Source organism: Maylandia zebra, linkage group LG15 (assembly GCF_041146795.1).
Source record: "Maylandia zebra isolate NMK-2024a linkage group LG15, Mzebra_GT3a, whole genome shotgun sequence".
In the NCBI taxonomy this organism is placed as follows: Eukaryota; Metazoa; Chordata; class Actinopteri; order Cichliformes; family Cichlidae; genus Maylandia; species Maylandia zebra.
The window spans coordinates 13,116,581-13,139,807 of NC_135181.1; the positions used below are offsets into that span (position 1 = coordinate 13,116,581).

The 23,227-nt window shown below is 38.8% G+C and overlaps 1 protein-coding gene across 7 annotated transcripts in view; it reads right to left on the reverse strand.

The window, feature by feature from the left end:
* Positions 1-23,227, reverse strand: part of otofa (otoferlin a) — an 88,430-nt gene that overhangs the window by 5,006 nt on the left and 60,197 nt on the right. For 2 of the 7 annotated variants that reach the window (XM_076873928.1, XM_012923984.4), the window contains exons 11-46: positions 22,982-23,066; positions 22,659-22,818; positions 22,263-22,449; positions 20,585-20,771; positions 19,852-20,075; positions 19,176-19,284; positions 18,896-19,079; positions 18,569-18,689; positions 17,913-18,013; positions 15,819-15,909; positions 14,628-14,744; positions 14,366-14,518; positions 14,060-14,252; positions 13,491-13,615; positions 13,259-13,393; positions 12,541-12,702; positions 12,156-12,227; positions 11,774-11,893; positions 11,526-11,687; positions 11,242-11,404; positions 10,634-10,800; positions 10,404-10,433; positions 10,147-10,284; positions 9,957-10,032; positions 8,851-8,996; positions 8,623-8,757; positions 8,396-8,533; positions 8,168-8,295; positions 7,715-7,885; positions 6,724-6,884; positions 6,363-6,505; positions 6,193-6,281; positions 5,857-5,955; positions 3,122-3,363; positions 2,024-2,202; positions 1,500-1,600 (exon numbers count right to left, since the gene is read on the reverse strand). In XM_076873928.1, the coding sequence (XP_076730043.1) occupies positions 1,500-1,600; positions 2,024-2,202; positions 3,122-3,363; positions 5,857-5,955; positions 6,193-6,281; positions 6,363-6,505; positions 6,724-6,884; positions 7,715-7,885; positions 8,168-8,295; positions 8,396-8,533; positions 8,623-8,757; positions 8,851-8,996; positions 9,957-10,032; positions 10,147-10,284; positions 10,404-10,433; positions 10,634-10,800; positions 11,242-11,404; positions 11,526-11,687; positions 11,774-11,893; positions 12,156-12,227; positions 12,541-12,702; positions 13,259-13,393; positions 13,491-13,615; positions 14,060-14,252; positions 14,366-14,518; positions 14,628-14,744; positions 15,819-15,909; positions 17,913-18,013; positions 18,569-18,689; positions 18,896-19,079; positions 19,176-19,284; positions 19,852-20,075; positions 20,585-20,771; positions 22,263-22,449; positions 22,659-22,818; positions 22,982-23,066 (4,994 nt within the window). Of the gene's footprint in view, positions 1-837; positions 1,026-1,499; positions 1,601-2,023; positions 2,203-3,121; positions 3,364-5,567; positions 5,667-5,856; positions 5,956-6,192; positions 6,282-6,362; positions 6,506-6,723; positions 6,885-7,714; positions 7,886-8,167; positions 8,296-8,395; positions 8,534-8,622; positions 8,758-8,850; positions 8,997-9,956; positions 10,033-10,146; positions 10,285-10,403; positions 10,434-10,633; positions 10,801-11,241; positions 11,405-11,525; positions 11,688-11,773; positions 11,894-12,155; positions 12,228-12,540; positions 12,703-13,258; positions 13,394-13,490; positions 13,616-14,059; positions 14,253-14,365; positions 14,519-14,627; positions 14,745-15,818; positions 15,910-17,912; positions 18,014-18,568; positions 18,690-18,895; positions 19,080-19,175; positions 19,285-19,851; positions 20,076-20,584; positions 20,772-22,262; positions 22,450-22,658; positions 22,819-22,981; positions 23,067-23,227 lie in introns of all 7 variants that reach the window. The other 5 variants (XM_023152086.2, XM_076873930.1, XM_076873931.1 and 2 more) reach the window with 5 other exon arrangements.

The window sequence follows — 23,227 nt, forward strand, 5'->3', positions numbered from 1 at the left end:
TTTTATTAATATAATCAATGATATAATTTTCAGGTTTCAGGGTTTTGTCTTTTTCTTTCCTGTGTTTGGTATTTCCCTGTTTTTCTCCATTTTATTTTGATACTCTTGATACTTTTGAAACTCTGTCATTTCTTGTGACTTTCATTTAATTTTACTGCCTATGTCTTCTTTGAACTTCCTTCAGCTGTGATTTGTTACCCCTGATGTTTCAACTTCTCTTGATTACCTTATGTGTGTACTGTATATATAGCTCCATGTCTCCCTATGTCCTTTGTCTGTTTCTCATCATAGTGTAATCCTTGCATTTGTTGATGTTTCTTTGTAGTTTTGCCTCATGGGCTTTGCATTCTTGGAGCCACTATTCAACTACCATTAAACGTTTTGACTTCATTTTGTCATTTTTGGATTAAAAAATATATATATATATATATATATATATACATTTTAACCCTCACATCTTTAGAATTATGTAATTTTTAATTTGTCTATACATTTCCCTTCTCTACCAATCATCCCACTTGATAAGAACATGGATATTTCAACCACCTTGTTCACCTTAAGTCAAAGCATCCCTACATGTGTCCACACTAAACAGTTGGTCACAATATGGGTGGTAACAAGATTTATAATGACGCTTGGTGGCAAATGACACTGACTTGCACACAGGGCTAAGACAAGATACAATAAAGGACACAGACGACTAGTCTACTTCTAAGACAACAGAGAAGACTAAGAAACTGAGCTTGGCTGGAAAAAAAGGAGAGGAGCTAAAGTTAAGAGAGAAGAATCCAGGGGCAAAAAGAGAAGCAGACAAAGTGAAGAGGGGGCGGAGGCTACCAGCGCATCAGGCCCCCAGCATCTTCTTGACCAGGTAACCAGGGATTGAGTAGAGGAAGAGGCCCAGCATGAGCAGCAGCAGAATCAGCCCCAAGACCTTGAGGATCAGCCAGCGGTAGTTGTGCCAGATGAAGTAACGAATGGACTTCAGAGGGGTCAGAAACCACATAAGACTGGTGTCCGGGCGACTTTGCGGGAGAAGGAAGAGAAAGAGGGAGGGAAGGAATGCAGTTGAGGCAAATAGGGGGGAGGGTGGGGGGAGGGTAAGGAGAAGAATAACGCGCACATGAAAGGGGAGGGATGAGGGGAAAGACAGGGAGACAGTTGAAGAGATGATAGGAGGAGTAACGAGTGTGTAACAGTGGCCTTTTGACAGTGCAGAAAGCAATGCTAGAGGCTAACTGGAAAATGTTTTACATCTTTAAAAAAAATATCGATTTTAAGTGGCAGCACCTTATGATGTTTTAGAAACACTGCTTTTTGCACTGATAGAATGATTTTCCTAAAGACAAAGTTAAACACTTGCTCATGTCTGTCTTTTTCTGTTCCAGACAAGCGTTAAAATTTTTTAACTCTGAAACCAGTGTGTGTGTGTGTGTGTGTGTTTGCAAAACACAAGTTCTTGTATATATTTTTTTAAACATAACCCGTTAATATCTTACTTTGGTTTTTCCAGTGGATCTGGCTCATTTCGTCCCAGTCCTACAGGGCTTTTCTCTGCTTCCTCTGCTGTCACTAGGTGAAGCTCAGCTTCAACTTTCCCCTGTAATGACATTGAAAACAGAACTCAAAATAAAGAAGTCCTACCACATACAAAATGCTGACTATAAAATATCTGTTTTGGGGTAAAGAGGATATTCATGTAGTATAAGAATCTAAATGAAAAAACATTTTCTTTTCCTCTACTTTTTTAATCTGAAGGACTTTTAGAAGATATCATATATTGTGAACACAGGTGGATTAATGCACACACACACACACACACACACACACACACACACGGTTTGCTTTGAACTGAACTCACAATTTTATGTATGTTCACTTATCCCCCCCCCCCCCTTATACCGCTAATTCTACACCAAGCTTTACTACCTTGAAAATGTCTTTCTAAGTATTATAAGTATTATCATAAGAATCATAATAAACCAGTCATGATTTTGCTCATTTTCACTCTTGACTGTCTTACCGTGAGCTCCATTTCATCATTCTCATTACGGGCTACGAATGGCCACCATCCTTTAACCCTCTTTTGTTTAAAGATCGAAATGGTTGGCAGATCCTGCTCATTTCGAATCATGTCAAGAGTGCACTGCTTGGCTGTCTTTGCGCCCCGAGGAAAACGGTTTAGGTCCAGCTCGATTGCACCTGGGAATGGTGAAAGCAAAATAAGTCAATTTGGAATAGCCAGTACTCTTTTTTTATACACTGAGGATGTTAAGAAAAGGATGACTTAGCTGAAAACAAACAGCTACAAAGAAAGTCATCCATAAAATGCATTTATATCAAACTAACTGCTCCTTTGTTCCTCCTGTGCCTGCATGAGTTCTCTCTGGGTACCCTGGCTTTCTCTCCAAGTCCAGAGACATGCATGTTAGGTTCATTGGTGATTTTAAATTAATCGTAGGTGTCAGTGTGAGTGTGGACAGTTCTTTCTCTCTCTCTCTCTGTATCGGGCCTGTGATGGATTGTTGACCTGTCCTCCTCCTCTTGCCCTCTGACAACTGGGATATGCTCTCCAAGACACTGAACTGGATAAGCAGCTAAGAGTATGGCTGGCTGAAACTACAGCAGAACTACATGAGCATTTGTGAGATTGTAGTTACTGTCAGTGCTCCTTCTATTAGAAGTCTATTAGACGTAATTTAGTAACCCTGATAAAAGCAAATGCCTACCTGTAGTCTATCTGTACAAACATTTGTTATTCTAAAGAGCTCAGTGACTGCAAGTATGGTACTAGACTGGCATACCAACAGTGCAACAAGTCAGTTTGTGCAATTTCTTCCCTCCTGGATGTTCCACAGGCAACTGTAAGCAGTATTATTGCAAATTGGCAGCGGAGAGCTGAAGCACATAAAAGTTGCCAATGCTCTGCTGGCTCAAAGGCTACAGAGCTCCAAACCTCATCTGGCATTAACATCAGCACAAAAACTGTGTGCCAAGAGCTTCATGCCATGGGTATCCTTGGCTGAGTAGCTCCTGTAAGTTAAATGTGTAAGTGGCCCAGTACTTTTGTCCCTGTAGTCCATGTCAGATGAAAGGATTGCAAAAAAAAAATCATCCTCACCCAGGAAATCATCAGCAGAGAAGTGGTCTGCATCCCAGACCTGCAGCGTGAGACGAGGAGGGATTTTGTATTCGGTCTCATCCCAGGAAAACATGGACTCCTTCTTAGAGATGACAATCTTCTCCTCAGCCATGAGATAATCAAAAGGGAAGACGAAGCGCCAGTTAAAGTTCCCCTCACCGGTCAGTGAGTGATAGTGCACATCTGTGTCCTGTTTGTCCTCCTGCTGCCCTTTCAGCCATCTATGTAAATGGTCATAAGGGTGAGAGTTAGTCTGATCTCCAGGATCATGGTTTGGTGTCATAAGTAGATGTTTTTGGATTTGTCAGCCATGCACTTCTAAAGTCCAACATGTACAAATTTACGTGATGTCAATTTAGTGATTTAAACAAGAGCAAAGGGCCTGTTAAATGTATTATTTAGCTAACAAGAGAGATGATGCTAGAAGGTCAGAATCAATGCACATAATGCGGCTCCCCAAAAGCAAATCAGCTTCATACATGTGATAACTTTAAAATCATTATTGAGTAATCCATAAAAATCTGATTTGATGTTGGAGTTTCGCACTATTTAGAAAGCCATGCATCCATAAAACTTGCAGATTTATGAAATCTCCATGTTTTATGGACACAGAAAACTTGCAGATTTATGAAAAAAGCTTCATATTTAAAACTGCAAATTGCCAATGGAGGACTGATGCCTGGCATTGATGGTCAGCTGCAGCTGTTTCATTAACAGTTAAGTGAGGTTGACTTTAAGTCAGAAGGAGCAAGAGGGAAGGTGCACTCTCAGTTCTCAAAATACACCCCTCGAAAAAAGAAAAAGAAAATTCTAAAAGGAATAAAAAGGAAATAATAAATAAAAAAAGATCTGACAAAAGGTATTTGTCAGTTTAAAACAGGTAAATAATGAATATCACAAAGTGCTGATATGGTAATCGAGATGCATAAATTAGACTGAGATAAAGGCTCCAGGGAGAGGGCAAATTTTAAAGTGGTTACAAAGGGAAGAAAACACGCCAAATTCACGTGACCCAAAAAGTGATTCATTATTACTGTATCACAACACTGGATCCATCTGAAACAACCACAGTTCTCCAGTCTGTCCTGAAACGTTTGCTACTGAAATCTAGAGTGCAAACTGAAGGTTAACCTAATCCTTTACTGTTAGGGTTGTTTAAGAATGACACCCTGTTTGCTACAGTCCTGAGGGGACACATAAAGTGTAAAGAAAGAGGAGTCACTAAAACATAATAACATAAATGAAATGAAAAAAAAATCTAATCTAGGCTGCAAAAGACAATGTCACTTTTAAAGACAAGAGTTCGATCGTACAAGCATGCAGACAGTCACCAAGCAGTTTATCAGGAACACCTGTATACTTGTGTCTGTGCAGTACACTTCCATGCTGGAGTTTTTTTTCCATGACCGTAAATATCTTTTAAATTAATATTTGTAATTTACTGCAGGACCAAACCACACAGAGAAAACCTCAAATGCCTCGTTGTAAAAAAACAAAAGCAAAAAGACAACAACAGCAAAAAAAAAAAGGCCAGTCTTATTTGCCATATGCGTTGGTTGCATTAAATAAAAAATTGAACAAAACTATACTGTTATTATTATTATTATTATTATTTTTACCTGGAAACTAATATCAATTCTTTAGCATTTTGAAAAAAAGTTATTTCACCAGAGACCAATAACTGTACGTAGGGTAAAACAACTTTATTAGCAAGCCTTGACTTGTCAATAGGATGTGAGTCTTGTGAGTTGGCATTATAGGAATTGTTGCTCAGTGTTACCTTAACTGAAGGTTCATGAACAACATAAGTTAGTCCTAGTTATTCATGATTAAAGCATTTTGAATTTTGTACCACAGTTTTTTATGTCAACACATGACATATCTTTGCAGTCGGTCGAAATTGTCTAAAAGTAGTGGTTATACTGGTTCAATTCAATTCAATTTTATCTTCTTTATATAGCACCAAATCACAACAACATTTGCCTCAATGTGCCTTTGTAAGGTAAAGATCCTACAATAATACAGAAAAAACAGAGAAAACCCCAACAATCACATAACCCCCCCATTAGGAAGTGCTTTGGTGACAGTGGAGAGGAAAACCCCCTTTCAACAGTAAGAAACATCTGATTGAAGCAAGTTCAGGGAGGGGTCTGTTGGGATTGGCTGGGGGTGAGTGCATTGGCACATTAATTTGTTTGTATTATATGCTGTTACGTGTTGTTCATGTGGTTTGGTCCTTTCTGTGCAAGTTTTTCCATATGCATTTATTTTCGTGCTGACAGGGGTGTTTGAGACAAGCGAGGTTGCGTGCTATGCAGAGTTAGAGAAACAGGAGGGTCATAAAAAAAAAGGATTCAAGGGCTTCAGAAGGAGTAAATCAGGGTATTTTGTTGTTACGAGCCATGCAATGGATTCGTGTGTTTACCCCCTGACATAGATGTCAGACATCTTCTCTCCTGTCATGAATGCATCGTCCTCTAGAATTACGTCATCAGTGTTCCAAATTATAACACGAAGCTCAAAGCTAGACATCAGCAGAGTATTGACCAGAGAAAGAGAGAGAGGACGACAGACAGGAGACACGCCACGAACACGCACACAGAAAAATGGAAACAAAACAAAACAAAAAAAAGGTAATGGTTAACTGCAAAACAAATCACACACAGCTCACACCCACGGGATGAGGGTTGGCTGCCCCATCCCGCTGTACCTACCCCCTGACAAATATGTCACTGGACTTTTCCCCAGTGAAGTAATCATCGTCCTCCAGTATTACTTCGTCTGTATTCCAAATAATCACCCTGAGCTCATATCTGGTAAGCGAGGGGGAGGAAGGAACACACATAGTTGGACTTATATTTGACATTTTTAGAGCTAACTAGTCAAACCATAATTTAACCAGGGGATAAAACTACATTTTGTTCTTGAAAAAAAAAAAGCTTTCTGTTGAGAAGAGCAATGAATAAATATTTATATTCAGTTTATAGCTTTGTATTAACATAGAATATTTTCAAAGTGACAGTCATCTTATTGCTCCAGTCAGGATGTACCTCTTTGGTTTTCTTGGAGAAATGTCAATTGCAGGTCCAGGAGCAGGCATATCCATAGGGAACATGTCCACCCACATCTCAATGCGGCCCTTTGAGGAAATAAAAAAGAATCTGCTCTAATTTCCAATCAGATACATTTTGGGTGTCTTAGCAACGCAGTCCTTTCCTACCTGTTCAATACCGGGTTTGTCTGGGTTCAGCAAGGGTCGGGTCTCCACATGCTCAGGGACGAGCTTGCAGCCAACTCTTGGGATTTCCTCCCAGTGATTCAGCACCGTGAGGGCCAAATGCTCCTCAGTCTGCTTCTTTAGACCTAATAGAATAATAGTAAGCAACGAGGAAAGCAAGAAAAGCTTAAGTCGGAATAAATCGTATTTCACCTCACCTTAATCTTAATGTAAACAAATCTGAAAATGTGAAAATCTCTGTAAAACCAACTTAGTGTAAATGGATATGTAAGGAATATAAATGAGATATAGAAAAATGACAAAAGAAGATTAATCAGGATCACGAGGAAAAATATAACAATACCGTTTTCATCCTCAATCTCTGTCGGTGCTGTAAAGATTCGATTAGCCACCTTGACTTTGCCTCCTGGCCCATAATGAGGTCCATCGATCTTGCCATCCTTACAGAGTTTAGCCAGGATCTGGCTGGGCTTCATAGGGTCCCGCCAAGAATTATATCCATGGCTAACATCAAGAAATACCACAGAGAGAGCATGTAAGTCATTGAAAGGTTTTGCATATGTATTTTCCTGGTCCTTGGTTTTTGTAGGAAATATTATTGGCTGCAATATAGAGAAATTGCTTAGAAAAGATGGCTGATTCATGGTTATTACACAGAAACTTTTTTTCCCCAGATAATTATTATACCTCTGGGCATTTTGGTTGACTTTATTCTTACTATGAAATTACATAGAAACAGGTAGTATTATATTTTGGAGACCAGATTCATGGTTATTAAACTACAGCAAAGGTTTTCCAGGTAACAAGCGACAGCATCAAATTTTATAATTATGTTACCTTGGAGAATTTTAGGACATACAACAGAACTAATTTCACCATTATAATTTTGAAATGGTGTCCTAATATATGAAAACATCAACCTATATTACTTTACAAGGTTATCCTATTTTTTCACCATAATTTTATATTATATAACTGAATTTTTTCATTTGTTTCAACATTATTACCCCATAATTTTATTTACAGTCTAATATTACCCAGTTAAAAATATCAAGCAATAGCTCGATATTAACCATTAACCAACAAAGAGGCAGTGACTGTTGTTACCCCTCTATAATCATGTTCTTACTGAGCCATATTATAAGTGCTACTTAACTGCAAACCAAATGCAGTCAAACCAAGGAAACTTTTAATAATTCAGTTGTTTGTTTATACTATTATTAAGCTAAGAATTCCACATTTCAAAAAAGTACTTAAAACAAATGTTAAGTTTCATATTGTGGCAATACAACTTAAACAACAACTCAAGCAGGATAAAATAGATTTACACTCACACAGAGTAGCTGGAGGAAATGCCACAGGTGACTCTGAATTTACTGTAGAAACGGTTCTCCAAGTCAATCTTTGTCTCACCAATCAGGTCATCTGTGCCGACCAGATCCCAGTCATACACAGACACCGTCAGCATCGACTCCATGGGAAAGGTGGCCTCGATGTCAAATGATCTGAGGACAGGAAGTGGAGGGTAATGTGAATAGTTCAAAAGGTGCAATAGATCCTGACACATAAAGTTGGGTCACTGTCTAAACAATGGAATGGAAATAAATGCACAATACAAGGACATGAAAATAATTTACAGCCATTGTTTAGTTAAAAAAGTACAAGTAAAACTTTTTGAAAAATATATGCTCATCAAGAATTTGATGAGCAGCAACAACTTTTTTTTTTTTTGTTATTACACCTCCATCATTCAACGACAAAGTGATTCAAAATTTCTCTCGACTTACTTTCCAAATACTGGATTGAGCTGTTTGGAGATATAGTTCTCTTTGTCCTTGACCTCTGATTTGCCCAGTTTAATGACAACGTATGGGTCAGCTTTCCCATTTATATCAGCAGGATGGAGGTCTGTAGCCTGGAAAACAAAGAGAAGAGAGAAAAAGTATTCATTTTATTTTCATACACTTAGTTTTTATGACTGTGGCACAGATTTAGACATAAAGAAGGCCACCTACCCTGACCACATAGACACGAACGAGGACGTTGACAGGATCGTTGTGCGGGATGCTCTGGAACATCCCCATGTTGGGATCAAATCCTGCTTCTCTTGTGATCTCTTCAGATACAGGTAACTTATATATACACAAGGATCCCTGATTGATGAAAAAAAATGATATTTATATGTTGTATTTTCTGTTAGTGTAGTCTGACAAGTAACAGTTCTTAGACAGTGTTTTCCCACCTTGAATCTACCAACAATCCTGTCATCATCCAGAGCGTGTTCGTCGTCTTCCCCAGCCTTTCCTCTGTACAGGTTGAACGTGTGAAGCCAGTCTTCAAAGTTGCCATATTCACTCTCAAGCTCCTTGTTGTACACCTGAAATAAACCGGCAAACACAAAAACTTTAAGTGTGCAGGGACATTAACGTGTGCTGGCTAGCTTTTGTATGACTGTTAATGGCATATTCACCACTAGCTCATCCACTTTTGCTTTCACTGGTCGCCTCTCGGAGCCATCTGCAGCCTGACCCTTCCTCTTGTCCTTAGAGTTCTTCTTCTCTTTGCCCCTTTCCTTCGTCTTGGAGCCTTTCAGAAGAAGTTCATCGGGTTTGACATCTGATTGAAACCATGAATGGAGGTGAAGACAGACATACGGGATGAAGACATGAAGACATAGGTGGCCGGGTTGCATGCACCACTACACATTATATAACATGAAAGCTGATAGGTCTTTATCAGGGGACTAAATTTCCCAGTTTGTGGAGATTTTATTTATTATCCTTTGACATTCTCTGAAAAAAGAATGTTGATCGAGAAGAGTGACAGTCACATATTGACAAACTTTATTTTGAGAACAGATTACAACAAGAACTGCATTTTACTTGTACAAAGAATAGTAAAATTGTAACTGTGAACTTAAAAATGATCTTTCTTCATACGACTCGCCTAGCGCCTGATTTTTATTGCAGTTTCAGTAAATCATTTTATGCAATAAAAAGTATTTAATAATTTTATTTCTGATGATTAATAAAGCAGACCTTTCTCCTCCAGCTTTCATCTGTACTGCATAGCTGGGAGGTCATGCTAATGTGAAAAATGATTATGATGTTCAGCTCTGCACAAATGAATGATGGATTCATGGGACGAAAGAGAGGAAGAGCAACAAACACATATGATGCCTCTCATGCTACTACATAATAGTTCAAGGAACCGAAAACAGTCAGGGATATAGTAGGTCCATGTTTGCAAAACCACAGCCTAACATTCAATATTAGCGACATTGTGGTGATGTAAATGTTGACAACCCTGTGAAAATTAACACTTCATTACCAAAAGTGTAAATGAAATTAAAAAAAGATAAAGTGACGCTACCAGTTACAAAAGTGGACTGAAATTTGAATTCTGTGAGATAAACTACATGACGACATCTTCTTCTGTTTCATTTAGCATGGCCCTATTCCAAGGGAGATAAAAAAGGAAAGCATCAAAGCACCTTTTCCTAGCATTCAGACTCTTCGACTTCAGCCACAGCTGCATGCTGGCAGGCAGCATTGCTGATTTGATAGAGTTCAATACCTGCCGTTTCAGCTGCTATCTCGATGTCCTCTCTCTCCTCGGCCTCTGCCTGAGCTGCCTCCTGGGCTCTGAGGATCTGAAAAACCAACCGAGAAGTATTTGTCAGTCTAATAGGATTGTGCTTGTGAAAAAAAGTCCCGTAGGACACATGTAGAAGCAAACAGAATTGACTGTATTCAAAGGGACAAACCTCCTTTAGTGTCTCTATGGAAGCAAAATATTTAGACCACCAGTCCAGAACACTCTCATCTGGCTCATCCTCTTCCTCCATTCCTCCCTTCTTTTTCTTCTTTTTCTTCTTTTTGTCTTTGTCACTTTCTTCCACAATCTTAAAAGAAGGGCAGACATAAACTGACCCTCAGTAGATTGACTTCTTATTTATAATGACACACCAGCGGACTGTGGCACGTATTTTTATTGCTCAGTTTCTGCAAGAGGACTACTCACCATGTCAACTTTTACAACAGCATCAGACGTCTACAGTAGGGGGCGTCACATAAAACAACACAAGGATTAATACACACGGCGGATGGCGCAGGTATGACTGGCACATGTACAGAGGCAGGTAAAGAGGACTGAACATAAAGCAGGACTTCTACTACCACCAGCTACAAATACACCATATAAACATACAGTTTATAGAAATCCACTGTGCACAAGCTTAATGAAAAGCTTACTGCGTCTAACTTGACGACGGTGTCCATCTTTCGGACTGGAGGATCTCCATCCATGTTGACAACGATGTCACCTGCGGGGCGAGAGAAGGAGCGGGGGGAAAGGCTGGGTGAGGAGCGGGGCTGGGGTCCGCCATTGGTCAGGACCATGTAGCCATTCATTAGCTTAGCTGGTGTGCAGGCGAAAGTTAAAGGCAGCAGAGGGTGGAAGGAAAGGACATGCGAGAGAGGAGCGAGGAGAGAAGGGATAAAGGGAGGATGTGACAGGAAAAAGGTGGTCAGAGCAGAAAGCAAGTGAGGAAATCAGTAAAGTTATTACAGAACAGACTATATTAAGAGGATTTACAAACATTATCTCAAATGTTTGATCACATTCTTCAAGTCTTTTTTTTTAGAAAAAAGGAAACAAAAAACGGAGAAAAGACATTTCTGAAAGACTGCATTTCATGTGTTTCACTTAAAACCTTTATTACCAACTGCTACTGCAGATATTACACTGTTATTTAGTACTCAGTGTTGCACAGTGTTGACAAAAAGAGCTGGTGGCTCACACACTCATGTTACAGCTAATAGAGCCCTTATTAACTAATTCATCACATGATGGTCAGCACCTGCGGTCGCCCAGTTGTTGGAAGTCTTGTCTGGAGCGCTGTAAATGAAACGTCTCAGGCTGCTCACAGCATGTGACCCAACCAGGATGTAGCGGCCAAATGCTCGGCAGTCCACCACCCGAATATTGAGAGGGGGATGGAGAAGCTCATTTTCTGGAAGGTCCTATGATCAAAATCGAGAAAAAAAATTCTAGTCAAGAGTAATGTTTTCTTCAAGGATGTCGATTTAACATCTAAGCAACCATTTTCAATGGGTCTAAATATCAAATGATCGATGCACTTACCACTTCAAACCATTTGACCAGGGTGCTGAAATTGGGATTCTTCTTGTAGTTCTGGATGAGCGCAGATTGAATGCCTCTGCCTGCACACTCTATGTCCACACGGGGCCTATCCACCTGAGCTAAGTTGATTCTCTTCAGGTCCCTTAATCCCCAGAACAAAACCTGAGCCAGAGAACAACTGGGATGTGATAAGGAAGGGGGGTTTAAAAAGCTCAGAACACACAGCCAGAGTAGTAGTTCAAATTCACCTCTATGCGGTAGCGACTCAGTACTGGCCGGATGCCCAGCGGCACAGGGAGGATGGGTCCACGCTCTGAATCTGTCGGCCCCTCAAGGGGGGGGAGGTCAGCCCTGCCTCCTTGACCAATCTAATTAGGGGGAGAGAAGGGAACTAAACCAAGTTGGAAGCCTTCTGAGAGCACTTTATCAGCTTTACGACCCACAGCCCTCAAAGTTCTTCAGTTAACGCAGTTTTTCTCTTTAAAGAACAACTTTAAGAAGAAAGTTTAAAAAAGGGAATTATTAATGTCTTGTTGGCAGAGAAAAAAACACAATCTATTGTCCACATTGAAAACACTGTTGCCAGACAGTAAGATAAATCTGGCTGAAAAGAGAGAAGGAAAAGAAAACCTTTATCTGAGGAACAGCAAAATTATGGACAGCAATCAGAGCTCGCCTGATCTCCTCTGCATCAAAGGGTATCTGTAGGCAGCAGGAGAAGAAAGACATAGAAAATCGATATTTTAAAGAAAAAGAAGGGTGATTCAAAGGGGAAGTGGAGGGATAAGTTGGAAAAGAAACATAAAAGGAGAAAATGGGATTGGTTGTATTGGGAGGAGAGACGGGTAAATAGAAAAGGTTTGTCAGTGTCAAATACAAGAAATAGTGATAATGTAGAGAGTTTACAGGCCTATTTAAGAAAGGAAAAGTAGGAAAAGAATTAAAGAGTGAGACATAATTTTTTACACGGAGAGAGATATTTACGAGTGTATTCAGACATTGTTCCATGTGTTACCTGCAGCAGCTCAAAAGCGGCCAGAAGCTCCCCGGCAGTGCAGTTCCCCCTGTAAATCTGGAAGTACTCCAGCTGTGGCGGGAACCTCGGGGGTGCATAATGCTCATCACACATCTTGATGGTGGGCTTTGCAAAGGTCCGACCTATGAATTCTGCCTTACCCTGTACACCACAATGTGTAACAGCAGACGGCCAAGGCAATAAGGGGATACAGGGTTAGACATGGGTGTGGGAAGTGCAGTCTGTGTGGCACCAAATGGCTCAAGGTTCAAAGTAAAAATCTCAATCTTCTTATTAAACAAATATGTGTCTCAAATGATTATTACAGTACAATCTGAACAAATAAGAGAGGTCTAGGTCTTAGGATGCCACTGAAGTAGAAATGCACATTTTGCAAAGATTTTTTAAATCTAGTTGGAGAAAAAAGAGATCAAATTTTAAGAAAGTTATTTTAGAAAAATTAGAATACATTGACACATTACAGTAGCAATGCTCTGTCACTCTATTTAGCCAGCACAACATAATTGAGGTCAGAGTTTAGTTGAAGGACAGAGTGGAGTGAGACAAGGGTGGACAGACATTAAGAACATAAGGGATGGAGAAGCAAAGCACATTTAGAGCTTTATTAGCACACACTAACTCATTTAAAACATTTTAGCATGCAGTTTGAGTATGTAGCATCCTTCCATTCTCTCATTCTTGCAGAATAGTATCCTACCACAGTGTCCTGATCGTAGATTTCAACCACAATGATTGGAGGATCGTCTCTCAGCTCACTGGCCTCACCAAACAGCTCCACATCATCAAACACCAGCAGCTGATCCCAAGTAGGGCAAAGAGTCTCACTCAGAACCTGCAGCACACACACACACACACAAATACTAAGTTTAGTTATGCATAATCAGCATAAACACAAACACAGTCTCTGCATGTGCGGGCACTCATTTTACCTCAGTAACCTGGCTGTGTGTGGAAAAGAAGACCCGCGCAAAGGGGTCTGAAAGGCCACTGCTATCAGCAGCAAACAGACTGCGAGCCTGGTACATGTGTGCTCTCAGCTGGAACACCTGCTTCACTATTGGATGCACACAAAGACAAATATCACATCACATTAACTGACATGCAATCCCCTTTGTGAGCAATGTTAGACCGAGGTTAGAAAATTGAGCCACAAAGTAAAGGCGATCAATTGAAATCAATGTCTGTTTCTGACTGACTTTTTTGTTTGTGTGCGTTTTGCCTAGAATTGATTTTAGAGTTAAACGTTAACGGCAAATCAGGCGATATGAAATTAAGCAAATTATGGGGAGTGAAAATTTAAAAAAAGAGGACTTTACTATAATACAAAAGACAAAGTATTCAAAAGATAAAATATCCATGTTAGAGTTACAGGTACTTTCTATGATGGGAGTATTTCCTGCCTAATTATTTGGCACTAACAAAAATGATGAGTCCATATCTGCTTCTCAGATGTGTAAAAGTTCCAGAGTTTGTCATGTTTTGTGTGTATAGTGCTTACTGTCATAGACGAGGCCGACGGGGGGCATCGAGTGAAGACCAGGGCCAGTTTTAGTGGCTTTAATCTCTTCAAAACCATTTGGCAATCCACAGAGAAAATCTTTCCTCTGCTTGTTGAGGCCCAGCCATAGATATAACTCCAGCTTAGCCTGAACTGTCCAGCCTGCAGGACCAAAACCCTTCTTACCAGGAAGCTGCGGAGACAGATAAGAGAAACAAGAAACCAAGTAATCAAAAAAATGTAACTACGAAAAATGAAAACATGCTGGTTTTCTTAGTCACTTGTATAGCTTAGAGATTACTGCACCTTAAGGAATACAGCTTTGACTTTTCCACAGTCTTTGCCAGTTTCCTCATCCACTATGGAGTACAGGATGTCTTTGGAAGGTATTCGTGCATAAGCAATGCGCTTGTTGTTGTTCATCATCCAAATGAAAACATCTGGGATGCTGTGCTGAGGCTGGACAGTGAAGACAGAGGACCATTCTCATTATTTCTAGTTCCATACCCGATGATGTCTTAACACTTTAAATGTCCAAGGGTCACACAACGAGGGATTGCATCTCTACCTCATCAGCAAGGAAGCGAAGCTTCTGCAGGAAGTTCTGCACCAGCTTGAGTTTGTCTCTGACTGTGTTTTTCTTCACCTGAGTCCGAATCTGCTTAGCCTGTTGGCCCATGCTGTCCTGCAGGAGGAGAGATAATTAGTGGTAATGAGGCATACGGTGCTTTATTGGTGCAGTACAGTAAAGAGTTACAGCACCTTAGAGACATACATATGTGGAAGCAGCTACCAGTTTGGGCTATAGTTTAACTATAGTTTAGGGTGGATCAGGTGATGCTTATTATGCTGCTTTAAGTTCAGGCTAGTGGGGGACATCCCATGAGCACTTCTCCACTCCCCTCTTTTCACACCTGATGCATTTAAATGTCACGATTGCAACTTTTTTCTTCTCTCCCCCATAGTTTGTTTTATCATTTTTGCTATTCATGGTCTCTGTATGCGCTCATTTATCTATTCTCTTTTCTTTCCCCTTCACTCCCAAGCAAGTTGCAGCACATGGCTGCCCCTCATGGAGGTCTCTTCCTGTCAAAACAGAGTTCTTCCTTCCCACCATCGCCATTTCTTGCTAAAAGCCGTAGTCTAATTGTTGTTGGTTTTTTTTAAACTGTAGTATCTCTACTTCACACTATAAAGCACCTTGTGGGGAATATTGTTGTAAAATGGCACTATACAAATAAAACTGAACTGAGTTGAACATAAAGTGTATGAATTGCCATCAGTTTTTTTTCCACAAACAATTTAAGTTTGTATTCATCTTTGGTATTTTTAAAATATGATAAATAAAAGTAAATATATATATAAGTGCACAGTGTTCAGAAGCATCGGATATGAGAAACTATTTGCGCTACAACCCTCTCCTCTCCTTCCACCTCTAAACCACTGTTTACGGCTCTGTTTTCTTTCTGAACACTTTGCATTCTTGTTGCATTTCCTCTTGAAACTAATTAAAAGATGCGTCACAGCCAAATACGAACACTGAACCAGAGAGACTGTGATGGTGTTGGTAATGTTGCAAATGCACAAAGATGTGTTGCACTCAATTATCATGAGGCAGTGATAATGTATTTCAGAAATTAATTTACTTGTTTGGCCTTAATATCAAGTCCATAATGTTTACAAAGAGATTAGCAATTAATTAGCTACAACTTCAACTTCCCCTCTATCATTCGTGGCATCACAGAAACATGGATCATACCATTTCTCTCATGCAGGACTTGAGTCTCTCTCGATCGAGTTTGGTTCTGCCTGCTTGGTTCACATCCTTGTTAGCCAGACACACAAACCGACTGGAAACAAAAGAAAAAACACACACACACACACTTTACAGGCTTAACACTGTATATAAAATTATATTCTGCAGTATTCTGTGATTCTACAGTCGTTATATGTGCAAGTGGTGAGCTATTAAACTATTAATGTTTTATTAATCAGGGTCCATACGCCTTTTTCACGGTAAAATTGAAACACCTTTTAAGCACTTTCAAGGTCCCTTTTTAAGCTTTTCCAGCACATTTACTACCCCGCCCCCCAAAAAAGAATGCATGTTTCAATTCACATCACCTCAGTAAGATCATGTGAAAATTAAAACAAATCATAGGTGAACTTCAACACCTTTGTTCTCCTTTTGTTAAGACATAGAAAAACGCACCACACAAAAATACTGCAAATGGTCACCTTATGTGCATACATTTCACTTAAAAATTAAGATGTGAAATGTGAACAAGTCAACTTTTTAAAGATATTCATTTCCTGTTGAAAAAACAAAACAAAAAAGAAATGTCTTCTCATCAGATATTGATGCTTCTTTCCTGTATGACACAAAAAATAGGAGAGACATCTGTTTGATTATTTGTTTTTTAAGTTAATTCCCAATAAAACTAACTGTAAGATGTTTAACTACATTGCTGTCTGTATTATTGTTGAAGTCCTAAATGATCAGCTTTAAAGTGTTTGTGCTAATAACATCATGTACAGTCAGACAGGCATGGAGAACAGCACTGACTTTGAAAAGATCACATAGTTCAATTCAACATATAAGACTTTAAAAATGCAGAAGCATCTACTTAAAATCTATTTATTCAATCTGTCATCTATAATATTATTATGTACAATTCTAATGTATTTTGTTCATCTCCCTTAAATAAACAGGCAGCCTTAAAGTATGAAATATTCATATACACATAAATGTGTCTACTGTCTCAGTGGCTGATAGTGTCCCACAGGTCTCAGTGTGAGCTTGAAGCCATTTATAACGTTTAAGTAGTTTATGTGTAGGTGCTGATGATAAACACATTTTGAATGAAAGCCGGGGAACTTTGGTAGCACAGAAACAAGTTATTTTCTCATTTTGACAAACTGTATAAGCGCAATTTATCTAATCAGACAAAATTTAAAATACGAGTAGAAAAAAGTTATATTTTTGACTGTAAAAACCACAAACATGTTTAATGAATCATTTTCATAACTTGAAATGCAAATAGAAATTGTACATTTTTAAAAAATATCCACGAGTTTTGCAAACAACAAAGTTATAAGGTACTATTTACCTAAAAATGCAGCCAAGGCTCAGAGGTTTTTTATATAACCATTTAAAACTATTTACAGAACAATCAGGTGTTCTGCATCAAATAAGAAGGCGCACAAATTATTTATGCAACTCCAAAAAATAGTTTGGACTGGAAAATTATTTGCTAGGACTCACCTATTATGCGTCTGGAGAGCGCAAACTCCGCTATTGTCATTTTCCATCAAACACTCATTAAAACAGCAACCTCAGGTATGTTAGCGCACTCATCCCTGACTGTCAGGGGGAGGGGCGGGGTCACACATTGAAACAGACAGAGGTGCAAGGCAGCCCAGGCGGAGAAATTTTGCTTTTACATTTTGCGACTCGTTTTATTTCTCTGATACGAAAACTATTCAATCAGATAGTTATTTGTGGTGAATGAAATACAATTACGCTTTCAATCACTTTTAAGCAGCACATCTGAAATTCAAGCACTTCTCAAACCTTGAAAATACAATATTAAAATTCAAGCATTTTCAAGGATTTCAAGCACCCGTACGAACTCTGATTAATTCAAATAGTTTCGAAATCTACTGAAAGAACATAAAGAAAAAAACCAATGCTGGTTCCTTTTACCATGACATGTTTAATAACTATTTACTTTAAAGCTGAGTGATCATGAAGGTAGCAGAGGTAGCTTTTTGTCTTTCTTGCTGTTTGAATGCTAATTGTATGTAGCTTTGATATGCAACCATGAGAAATGATCATTATTATGCAGCTCACCTGCAGCCGACGCTGAGCTCCTCCAGCACTCCCCTGAGTCTACGCTCTGGAAATGCCTTCTCAGTCTTAATAATCTCCTGAACATCATTCAAACCCTCTTCCTGTCCAAACACAAACAGTTCCAAAACTTAGGACAAGTCAAATTGTTATTACTTATACATCTATAACAAATAATATCTTAAACCAGCGGACCACAACTGGTCACCCTAGGGTCACATCTGACTCAATCAACGGCTTCACAAAGTGTGAAAATTGCAGACAAAGAGAGCATTTTTTGGAAATTTTGCAAATTTGGAGATAGTTTTGTTCTATCTTATGTTCTATCTACAAATAAGGGTCGCAGGGGAGTCTAACCCTAAGACAGACAGACAATCATTTACCCTCACATTCACACCTACAGAAGTTTAGAAACACTAATTAACACGACCCCGTGGATGTCTTTGGCCTCTTTGGACTGTCTTTGGGAGGAAGAGAAGATCACACAGACACAGGGAGAACATACAAACTCCACACAGAAAGGTTCCAGACTGGATTCAAACCCGGGATCTTCTTGGTGTGAAGCGAAGGTGCTAACCACCACTAAACATCATAATAGTGTTTAGCTTGGCTGCTACAGATTATTAGAATGATTTTGTGCCATAAAGATGTACACTAACCAGTTTGTCTGCAATTTTATCCATCATATTGGAATTGTAAAGTCGTCTTCTCTGGTCCTGCCACCAGCTCTTGATGTAGATACATGGCTTCTTTTCAAAGTAGGGAAGATGGAAGTAGTTCCTGTAATGATTGAACAGGACTGTTAACTAACTTGTAATTATTACAGGCAATACTTGTTGGTTACATTTCATTATATTACTAAAAAGGATACAGTCTATAACAGTTTGCTACTGAGCAAGGCATACATTTTTTTGGCTAACTGAAACAAATCTAATAACAGCAAAATAATTAAATTGTTTTCTGATCTGTGACCTTTCACCCCTAACCTGTCAGTGATGACAGGCTTCATGGGAGGAGTTGAGGACACTGATACGAGGTCTCCATCCTCATCCGCCTCATCCTCACTGGAGTTCTGGATCAGCTCACTTTCCTCTTCTTCATTTTCTCCGTCTTTCTTTTTCTTCTTTGATGACGGTTTGCTCACGCCATCTATCTGGTTACCATAGTTACCTGTTAAATGATTTATCCAGGTAGTTACAGCAGCTATTGACTTTTCAGGTCAATATTAACACAACAAATCAGTACATTTTTCAATTTATTTTTTACCTATTGTGATTTCAAAACTGATCGGTTTGTCGCCAGTCTTCCTGTCGATCATGGTGGCCTCCAGGAAGGAACCAAAGACGAAGAACTCTTCTATTTTTCCTGTAGCACTCTGATGGGGGTAAAAAAGACAGTAAACATTTTACTAGAGCAAAGTGCATCCTATTCAGATAATCAGCTGCAATTTACAACAGACATAAAAACTGCATGTCTCCCTTCTGACTTGCTGAGGCACTTTGATTTTATGTTCCAATTTTCTGCCCTTTGCTTGTTATCCATTCATGTGGTTCTTATTAAAAAATATAAAAAAATATTAATCATTACTCTTAAAAAAACAGTATTATTTGCAGCTGTTCATCACTATGCTTTTTAGGTAGCTCTGCAAGGCCAGTCCAGTCCAATTTATCTCGCTAATGTAGTCCTGGAAGACTCAAGTTGATATTCTTATGCCATTAAACTTCAGTGTTAGTTATTAGCATCCTGTTCAGAACCCCAAACCAGAACATTTTCTCACGATGTTTGAAGTTGGGTTAAACGATTTTCTCAGCAGAGGGAAATATGAACAACACAGCTTAAAGCAACAAATCTAGTGCCTTTGTTTCCTCTGCTGAGCAGTTACGCGTGGCTTCATAAATACACCATAAAGCTACACAGCACCACCATCTCGGGTCTATCTCACCTCTGAGATGTTGGAAACAGACTCCACGTGAACCTCAGTGGAGCTGAAGATCTCAGGTGAAGTGGTGTCCAGGATCTCCACAGCTACAGAAAGCAGGAGACGGGCTCTGAAGGACACCCCTTCTCCGAGTCCGTCGTTCAGGTCCTGATGCTCATCCATTAAAGTGTACTGACGAGTGGAACCATACATATTGACCCAGGCTGGACCCATGGTAGGCAAGAAACCTGAACAAAGTAAAGGAAAAATATCTTTTATTATGGGCTCAAACAGAATGATGGTGCGGAAGCCCTAACTTTATTATCAATTAAGTATTGTCTTTTTAATTAAATCTGGGGGAAAAAAACAAAAACAAATTCAGTTTAGATCTGTTTGCTGGATTTTTGCATTCACAGGATGTTTTTTTTGTTTTGCTTTACTGTTGCAGCATTTGTGGTTTTTGCACTTGTGCCTTGGCTATGCAGTTCTGTGCAGTTCCTGTCTTGGGCTGCAACATGCTCTCCAGTCCACTGCACCTCCCCTTTGGTTCAGCATGTGCAGCAAGTTAATTTGAATGTCAGACAAGTCATTTCTTACAGACATTAGCAGAAGGTCAGGCACGTCATATGGCTCAATACACAATCTACCACACTAATTAGTACATTTAGTAAAATACAGATAGACACTAGCATGGCAGAATAATTAAAGTACTTGGCAGATAATCAATGTTGGTAAGAAAAACTACGTTTTGACCCACCTTTATCACCATCATTTGATATCTTGCGTAGGTCAATGAAATGGGTTCCTATGGCAACATCATTGACTTTATCTGAGTCCCTTATTTGGACCTTTATCCTTTTGCAGAGAGGCGGGAACAGCTCGGTGAAGATGATCTGCTCATTCCATATTGGTTCATAACTGCTTTTCTGGACTGAAGTCTTTCCCTGGAGAAAGGAAAAGGAATTATAAGGAATTATAACAGAATCACAGAGAAAAAAAACACCTTTGGTCAGTTATAGCATTATATAGTTATAGCTGTGCCAGTTTAATAATGTAGACTTTAAAGAAGACATTATAGAGTCGTCATTCTGCAACAGCAAATATTGTTAAATGTTTAAATGCTAAATAAAGTGCTCACATTTTTTTCATTTGATTAAATGTGACTTACTGAGGCATATAGCATTTATATATAGTATATAGTAGTTTGGTTTTCTCTTCAATTGGTTCCTTGAGATTTCTTAAGAGCATGTTCAATATAAACCACAGTGCACAAAATACAGTAGGTGTCTTTGCAGTTGGAATAAATGCTGTGGGTTTTAATCTCCGTGACTTACACTGAAATCGTTTTAGGGAGCCTTTTTGTCAGTGAATGATTGGCACTACAGAAGTAATGAATTCAGCAACTAATACCCAGTTGGCAATTTCCAAGTCTCAAAATTGAAGCAGAATGTCAGGTAGCTGGCAGTTTTGGAGCCAGCTACCTGACATTTTGTTTTAAATTTATGCATATGAAGCTCATACATGTGTAGTCCAAGGCAATTTTTTGAACCACTGCAAGTAAATGCTGACAACCTGCTTCAACCTGCTTCAGTAGCTCAAAAATATTTTGAAAATATCGCTTTACAGAAACTGCAAAATGTTTTTATTTTCATGCTAAAGCTAAATTGGAAAAATGTTATAATTAAAACATTATCACAGTTCAGTTTCTCACACCTTATAATTAATTGCATATCTCACAATTGCATATCTCACAAAGAGAAAACAATGTGTTCCAGTGATAGTGAGCAGATAATAATAATAATATCTTGTATGTTTGCCATTGTGAGGTTTTATAAATCATTTTAATTTTTTATGTTTTTGTCATCGTATGTTTTTTTTTTGCCATCAGCTTGCTAGGAACTGAAGATGAAAATTAGCCTGTCTGTTTAAATCTCCCATATTTACATAGTTTAATAGTTTAATTATTTATATAGCACATTTAATTACAACAGGAGCGTTGACCAAAGTGCTGTACAAGAATACAACATACATAATAAAACAACTTAGAGTATTAAAAGCAAACACCAAATATGAATTGGTGATGATGATAATATGATGATACATGATGATAATATGCATTGTCCCTTTTAAAATAAACATTGATTTGAACATAAACTCATTCATGCTCACTTTTAGGCCAAAATGTACTTACTTACGGCTTAAACTACTATGAACATGGTTTAAATCTGATTTATTTTATATTCTAGAGATTCAATGAACAATATTTCTACAAAAGGAGCTAATCTAAACCTCTGGGTACCACACGGTCCAGAAATATTAAAATTAACCACAAACTCTTCCTGGGTGCTTAACTAAACTATGGCTAAAGCGCCTACATAAATATAAATGCAGTAATTAATAATCTAACTACTTCAAGCCTTCAAGCCTCATATTACCTTCTGCCCAGCAAAGTGCACTTGAACATAGGGGTCCACCAAATCTCGGTTCTCTCCTATGAAGGCCTTTTTCACATTAGCCATGATGCTTGTGTTCATTTTAGGAAGTCCCTCTGCACGGAAGATCTTTACATAAAACCTCGCCCATTGCCTCTCTGCTGGGATGCCCTCTGGCAGCAGGAGATTTCTAGAGGACAGGGTAATAGCAAAACAACATCCAGAGGCAAGCCTGTGGAGTTACTGTCTGCATTTGAGATAATTTCATGTAACAAGCATATGAAATACTTGGGATTAATTCAGAACATGTGTTAGTAAATCTGAGATATTTAACAGATTTTCATGTATGCTGCAGATTTCGCTTGACGACAGTATTCCTAATCAGTGACAGCTTATTACCCCTCTATGTCATCTTCGTCAGTCTCATTGGCTTTGTGTGGAGTCTTGATGTTGTCACCCTTTCCGACCACAGCGATGTCACACTTTATATATCCTTTAGATCCTGCTGTGATGTCATCAGGATCAGACAGGATGGCCCATTTATGGTAGAACTGGTGTTCTGAGACAGATGTCAATCAGTTAGTCACTAACAGCATTTATCAGCTCATTTTCACTTTACAACATCAAAATTTTAAAAAATCATTTAGTAAATTGATATTTGAAAATGAAAAGTATTACATGAATGCAAATAAAAGCATGAAAGCAGAAAGCTTGGAGTTTACCAGGCTGAAAGTAAACAGTCCCAACATCCATTTTGAAGGTTCCTACCAAGGTCCCACTCCGTAAAAGGTTCTTGGAATGAATAACCTAATTAGACAAAAAGGTAAAAAATAATATTGTATATAAGGCAATAAGCTATGAGACTATAATAATCTATAAAAATCTATAAAGAAACTGATGTCTGTTAACGTGATTTCCTACTAAGGGGGCTGGGGGTGCATAGTTTTACATATTTTACACCTTATAAA